At 40.5% G+C, this 6,617-nt stretch overlaps 1 protein-coding gene across 1 annotated transcript in view; it reads left to right on the forward strand.

Annotated features, from left to right (window-relative positions):
- The window catches only part of LOC118408440 (vesicle transport protein USE1-like), a 5,840-nt gene extending 3,965 nt beyond the window's left edge, over nucleotides 1-1,875 (forward strand). The window contains exons 6-8 of the mRNA XM_035809260.1: nucleotides 29-62; nucleotides 674-824; nucleotides 1,016-1,875. Of these exons, the coding sequence (XP_035665153.1) occupies nucleotides 29-62; nucleotides 674-824; nucleotides 1,016-1,198 (368 nt within the window). The 3' untranslated portion in view covers nucleotides 1,199-1,875. The remainder of the gene's footprint in view (nucleotides 1-28; nucleotides 63-673; nucleotides 825-1,015) is intronic.
- Nucleotides 1,876-6,617: the final 4,742 nt, after the last annotated feature.

A 6,617-nucleotide genomic window follows, 5' to 3' on the forward strand; every position in this document is an offset into this window, starting at 1 on the left:
TGTCCTTCTTTTTCTACTTTCATGTCAGATGCACCAGATGCATCAGGTGCAAGGTGGAGCAGGTGAGTGTCCTTATAAAGAATCTGTAAGGTATTTCACAAAGATCTTGAAAAGCTACATTGTAGTCCTTTCATAAACTGTGTCTTATGATACACCTATTAAGTGTACACCACCAATTGCACAATTCCAATCAGGGGTCTCCCAGATTGAAAGAACAGTGCAGCTTGTAGGACTACTGCTTGTAGTTCTAGGTGTTGTAGATAGAGGGCACTGTGTTATTGTGCTAGGTTTTTTTAACGTTTTTTTAGTCGTTTTTATCGAGCTTTCTATTTTGTCATTTTCTTGAAGTACGCCAGCCAAGGTTTTGAAACAGCAAGATAAAATACAAAATAGAAACCCTGATAAAAACGACTGAAAAATGTTTAAAAAAAACAGCCAGAGCCTAACCTGTGCTTGGAGAGTAGCACATTGTAGCAAATTGCCAATAGCTAGAGATGTGGATTAGGCAGAATTGAAACATCAGTTTACACATGACAAAGAAAGGCGTGCAAGGCCAATACAGTCCAGCAAAACCCAAGCAAAATGCATCTTTTGGCATTAAAGAAGGGGTTGCAAATAAAGCCCATATCCTGAATGACTTGGTGAATGTATGGCTACTGTGTGTTCCATGCAGAGGAGGGGAGGAGCCTGAGGAGGACCTGGACACGGTGTTACAGAGACATCAGGACATGCAGGCTAAGATAGCAGAGGAGATGCTGACACTAGCCAGGAGCCTGAAGCACAACCAGCTGGCTGCACAGAACATCATCAGGGAGGACACCAAGGTGGGTCAGGGGCCCTGTTATCGTCAGGGAGGAAACCAATAGTTTCCTTTATGTTCTTGTCAGCTAAAAGAAAGCATGTGTACTTGATGCCGTCTTTTTTTTTACATGTTCTTGTGATCAATACATTGAGTGCAAGTGAAGTGCAAGAATTCCTTCAGGCATTGAATGAATTGTGTTATTTCCCACTGCAGGTGTTGGATAAATCATCCAAGCTAGCCGAGGGTAACTACGATCGTCTGAAGGTGGAGACAGAAAGGCTTGAGCAGCATGTGAAACGGTCGTGTAACTGGACCATGTGGACCATGCTGGCCATCGTCTGCATCATTTTCCTCTTCATGATCCTCTTCATCAGGCTGTTCCCCAAACCTAGATGACCTCTGCACTGCATTATGGGACTGGTAGGATTACTTGAATCTTGGGTAAAATGTTGCAACAATCTTCCCCAAATGTATTTGATCTTGAACTTCCATTGTAACTATAACTTTCTATTATGTTGGAGATGGAGGAAGAAATCTTTTAAATGTGTGTTGGATAGTATGTATATGGAGTGGATTCATTCCTCAGCTAATCAACATCTTATGCATCACAATCATCCTTTAGTCGGTCACATAGTCAGTCACATAGTTCTGGTTTAGAACTTTTATTCAACCTGTCAGCTAGACTGGTTTGGCCTCTTCAGTGGGGTGATGACACAAAGTACATGGACATGGGGTTACACTTATATACCTTTTCAGTGCAGACCACCTGGTAACTTCATACCCTATAGGTCGTTTTGTCTTGACCTTAGTTGACCGACAGCATGACCTTGGATTGGAGATAAGATTGTAGATACGAGTAGATTGATGATAAGATTAACAAAACAGTCTGGAGATGTCCCCCTGCACCCAGAGGTTTGCTGTAAGTGAATTTGAATGGCAGATAAAGATAGAGAAAGTTGTAATTTTGCAAATGAAAAACATATAAAGCTTGATGGTATCAACTACGCTATAGTCAAGCTTCAAACTTTATTTAAAACAAAAGATCACCTGCCAATAAATAATGTATGACGTCATCATGCCTTTGTGTAGTGTTTCATAGATTTCTATGGAATGATAGAGTTGTGGCTGCTGATTCAAAAAGGAATTCTTGTAAGATTTTCAATGAAATTCAAAGATGGGAATGTTGAAAGTCTGGAATTTTCACTAATCAGTGGATTGTGAGATAACAGATGAGGACCCAAGGTGACTCATCATTTGCCAGGGCAGAGAAATTACGTCTACTCGTTTCTCAAACAAAATAACAATCCACAGGATGCAGCGCATCAAGACGTTTGTTGATACTAATGATAGGTGTCACTTTTATGACGATAATGATGTCTGCTTTGTGAAGCCTGTATGTGTGTGTGCGCATTACCTCTCACTATCTCATACATCATTCATTAGTTAAAACCTGTACACTCTGAAGGTGTTGAGCCTTCCTTACATGTTTGACCCAAGGCTTGGAGTGAATGTCAAAAAGTGAAGAGACGCAATCTTTTCAATGCACTCAAAAGTCTATTACTCTGTCTCAAATGTTTATGGAGGTTATTGACACCGACATGAACCTTGCATGAACCAACCAGAGAAGTTACTGAGCCTCGCAGTTTGAGTTGCAGACGTGTCACGCACAATCATCGTCCCAGGCTCTGTGTAGTATCAGTGGATCGGCAACTCTCCAGCATTGTCATGACTAAAGAAACAAACCACAAACTTACAACCCCTTTTTGCCAATGTTACGGTTCCCAAGACACATTTCAGATTGCTTTCAAACCATTTGTAATTCAAAAAAGAGTTACCTTTGTCTTGTAGTCATCACAATTTACTAAATTTACTTCTTGCACATCCCAGTCTTTCAGCTACATATCTGTGGACAACAGTAAATGGGTTTGACTCAAAGATAAGAAGATATACCACCACAACCATACCAGTAATGCACCAAAAGATACCGGTAAATACACATGGATGACTCTAAATGACTAAAAGACATTGTCCTACGGCAAAAGATATCATATTACTGCTCTGCCTTTGATACGTACTTGAAGGTATTAGAGTAATTTATATTCGTTAGGTCAAAATAGATTGTCGTCTAATTGTTTTTGAGGTAGAATGAAGCCATTAAATGTTTGTCTCCTTACCAGCTTTCCCTTAGAACTACTGCCCATTGCTTAGTGGTTAGGGAGTACTGATTGACTGAAAGTACAGGCCTGATGTCACACACAATATAGGCCAGCCTAAACATATCATGCACTTTAAAGTTTTTTTCTGAAATACGCACGTCACATGGACTGTACATCTGTCTGTAGCCCCCTGAAGGAATTCCGTGGTTTCGTCTCAAGGTTGCAGACTCTCCTTGCTGCTTGGCTTTTGTCACGGCGGTGTTTGTCGTTCCTGTGGCACAGGTGGCAGGTCAGGTGCAGGTCGTTAATCGCTCTGTCTCTCGCCCCATGGGAAAGTTTACCTGTGTCAGCCATGTGCTCAGTTTCACACACCAGAGACATGTCAGGGTGGATCACACTGATCATGGATGCCGGCTGCCGCAGGTAAACGTACTGGTTCTCATCAAGGAAACAAAGAAGGGGGCCTGCATGCCTTTTCATGTAAAGGACCATCAGTCATTTTGATTCTACATAATTTATGGCTGGAATGCTCTTAATCAACGTAAAGCACCAACCATTAATCTTGCAATGTGTAATTGACACCTTAATTTAATGTAAAATATTATATTCAGCCTTCCTTCATCAAGTAAGAAGTCATGGAAATGTAGTTATGCATTGGAAGATTGTGAGTGAGCTTGATGGAGTGAGTGTGTGAGTGAATGAATGAAGTTAATTAGCATATAACAATGCCAGGACACCCTATACAGGTTCCTTCTAATGTGACCCAGTCACTGATAGTGATGGGTAGAGGTGAATACACAAACTGAAATAGATTTGGGCTGGGGTTTTTTTGGTAGTTTGTACAGATGAAAATAGATGCTACAGGAATGGTTGCACCAAAACAACATTTTGATATCCTACTTTGTATAAAATAAGGCCGTGTTAATTCAATGACATCTGCGTAGGCATCAATTTCCACAAAAATTCTTTCACAATACAAAGCTGCTGAAAAGTGAGCCAATGTCATAAATTGCAAAAAAAAGGATCGGAAAGCAGAAACTAAGGTCATAGAATGCCAATTAAAAATTCAAAGACTGAGATGTGGAAGAAAACACTGATCTGTTGCTTGATGTACTCTGTGTGTTTCATGAAGGCAACTTTGTTTTGCATACTCACATCAGCTTTGTGGTTGTCAGAGGATGTCATCCAACTAATCAAATCAACATGGCCCTAAGCATTATCAAAGTATCTAAGAGCTCATATATGTGACCTAGTGCATAGATCACAATGAATTGACAGGAGAACCAACATGTAGTACTGCTTAAAGCAAAGACTCATTTCTTGAATGACAATGGAACCGATTGCCACCCATGAGTCAGTGGATCATGTTGAACCCTCTGCAGACCTGAAGTGTTCTTGTGTCATGTCAGACCTGAGTTGTGTCAGAGTAGAGTCCCAGCCGTATCCCTGCCTCAGAATGACTTGTGATGAAAGTTAGCCAGAACCCCTCACCAGACCAGGACACCAACAGTTTACCTTGTGGATCTCCTGCCTCAGTCTGCCATCATAAATGTTCCTCACCCACATGCGTGGAACGTGCTTCAGGTCGCAAGGTCAAATTCAACTCAATTTTCACCTTCACTAGGACATATTATCACGTATTAAAGGTTCACAAAAATGTATCTGTAGTTTTCAGAAAAACAGATTTTAAAAACTCCAGAGAAATTTATAAGGCATGTATGATATCATTATAGCTGCAATCTGCAATGTATAGCAATGTTGATAGATGCCAAAAAAACAGTCATCAACACCATTCATTCATTCTCCTTCATTCATTTATTCATTTACTCCAATCTCACCCAAAAAGCTAATGCTGACAACACTTGTGATTGCAATCACAGTCAGCTAGTATACACAATTGTTATCTTCAAACTTTATCTCATGATTACCCTTTGACTGTGTGGGGTCACAAGTAGGTTCCCTCTTCACAATCTACACAAGTTGTTTGTTTTGCTCTTTGTATGACTGACTGAGGAGAATGTCAGGCAGTGCACGTGTACTAGTCTCAAGCCATATGCTGTTGTCTCCTACCTTCTTCCCTTGCCCTCTCCCTCCCTCTTTCATTAAGCCTATGTTGAGCCCACAGAAGATTTAAAGTGGAGGCTTCAGGGAGCATGGTTGTGGGGAATGTCTTTCTGTGGCTGTATGGTTACTGTTTCCAATGTGGAGTAGTTTCTTTGTACAATGTGTTTGTCTGTTTATTTATAGACATTTCAGACAGAAGCTGCCCTCCCTTGCTGCAGTTCCCACATCCATGAGCTGCCTCTGCGTTGATGTTCATGTGAGTTCATTATCTATGCCAACTAAATCTCACCATTAATGGTAAGGCATATCAGTTTGACATGGAAAAGTGTTCATTGATGGATTGAACATTGTTAGAAAATTTCCAAAGTTTTATCAGATGTTTATTGTACATTTTAGTCACTCTATGAACAAAGAACCAACATTTTTGCTTTATAAGTAAATTTACAGTCTGTTAAATACTGCATCACTACTAGTGGTCCCATTAAGGTGGCAAATTGATCGTGTTTTGCAGAAAATTGCTGCATTGACTTTTATCTTATGGAAGGAACTGCAACTGCTATAGCTTTAAACTGCCCGTTTGTTTATTCATGATCACATGGTGTTTATCTCAGGTGACTTCCCTTTCCTTGAGCTACCGTTACCCTTCCTTGCCTCTCCTAAGGGTTGAACAAAGCTGGCTATGACTTGAATGTAAGTCACTACTTGTTGGTAACAGGACTCTTGCTCATACAAATACAGCAGAAATCATCCATTGTTAAGCCTTCCTCAGATTTTGAACATATGTAAAGGGTGGTGAAAAGGATTGGTACTTGAAATGCTTCGGCCAGCATTGAGACGACATCTTTGCCGAGTGAGTTGGTCTTTCGACAACCTCGGAGGGTTTAAGTGGTAGCAAAACCTTTGTGCCACTCACCAATTGACACTTTGTTGTTTCTTGTAGGACGTGTTTTCTGACAATGAACACAAGTCTCTGTGAGTAGGCATGGTGCTGACACTTTCCATTGTACACTGCCGGGCTTGAAGCTTGCCAGACACCCAGCAGACTTAAACCAGGGCAAGCTGGTTCAATCCCTCCTCACAAATTGATGCAATGAAAGATCATGAAAGCCTCGTTAATTGGCCACTTGACATCAACACTGTTTTTCCCAAACTTCGCTTGCTAAAATCCCTCCTGTCTCAAAATGATCGGGTCCAACAAAGTTGAAGCCTTTAAGAAGTCAAACAGCTGCCAGGGCTTATAATGTGGAAATGAACCTGATAGACATCCACCCTTGAACCAGATGATCTGACCTTCTTTCAGTGACTAATATTAAGGATGTGACAAGGAAACACTGATGATTGAAATCATCAAAAATCAAAGCACAGATGAAAAATTACAAGTTAGAATTCAATGCAAGTTTTATTTCCACATATCTTTAAGATTTTAATTGTGTTACCTATGCAGGGTATTTTTCTTAAGTCTAAAGCCTCTGTCACAAGTGTTGTACCATTCTGTTGTCATGCAGTTCCATCTAATTATACAGCATCAATGTTGTACAGGTAAGATCAATACATGTAGTTCAAACTTGTCATTTGTTGTATAATGGGCCACATGT

Source organism: Branchiostoma floridae, chromosome 2 (assembly GCF_000003815.2).
Source record: "Branchiostoma floridae strain S238N-H82 chromosome 2, Bfl_VNyyK, whole genome shotgun sequence".
NCBI lineage: Eukaryota > Metazoa > Chordata > Leptocardii > Amphioxiformes > Branchiostomatidae > Branchiostoma > Branchiostoma floridae.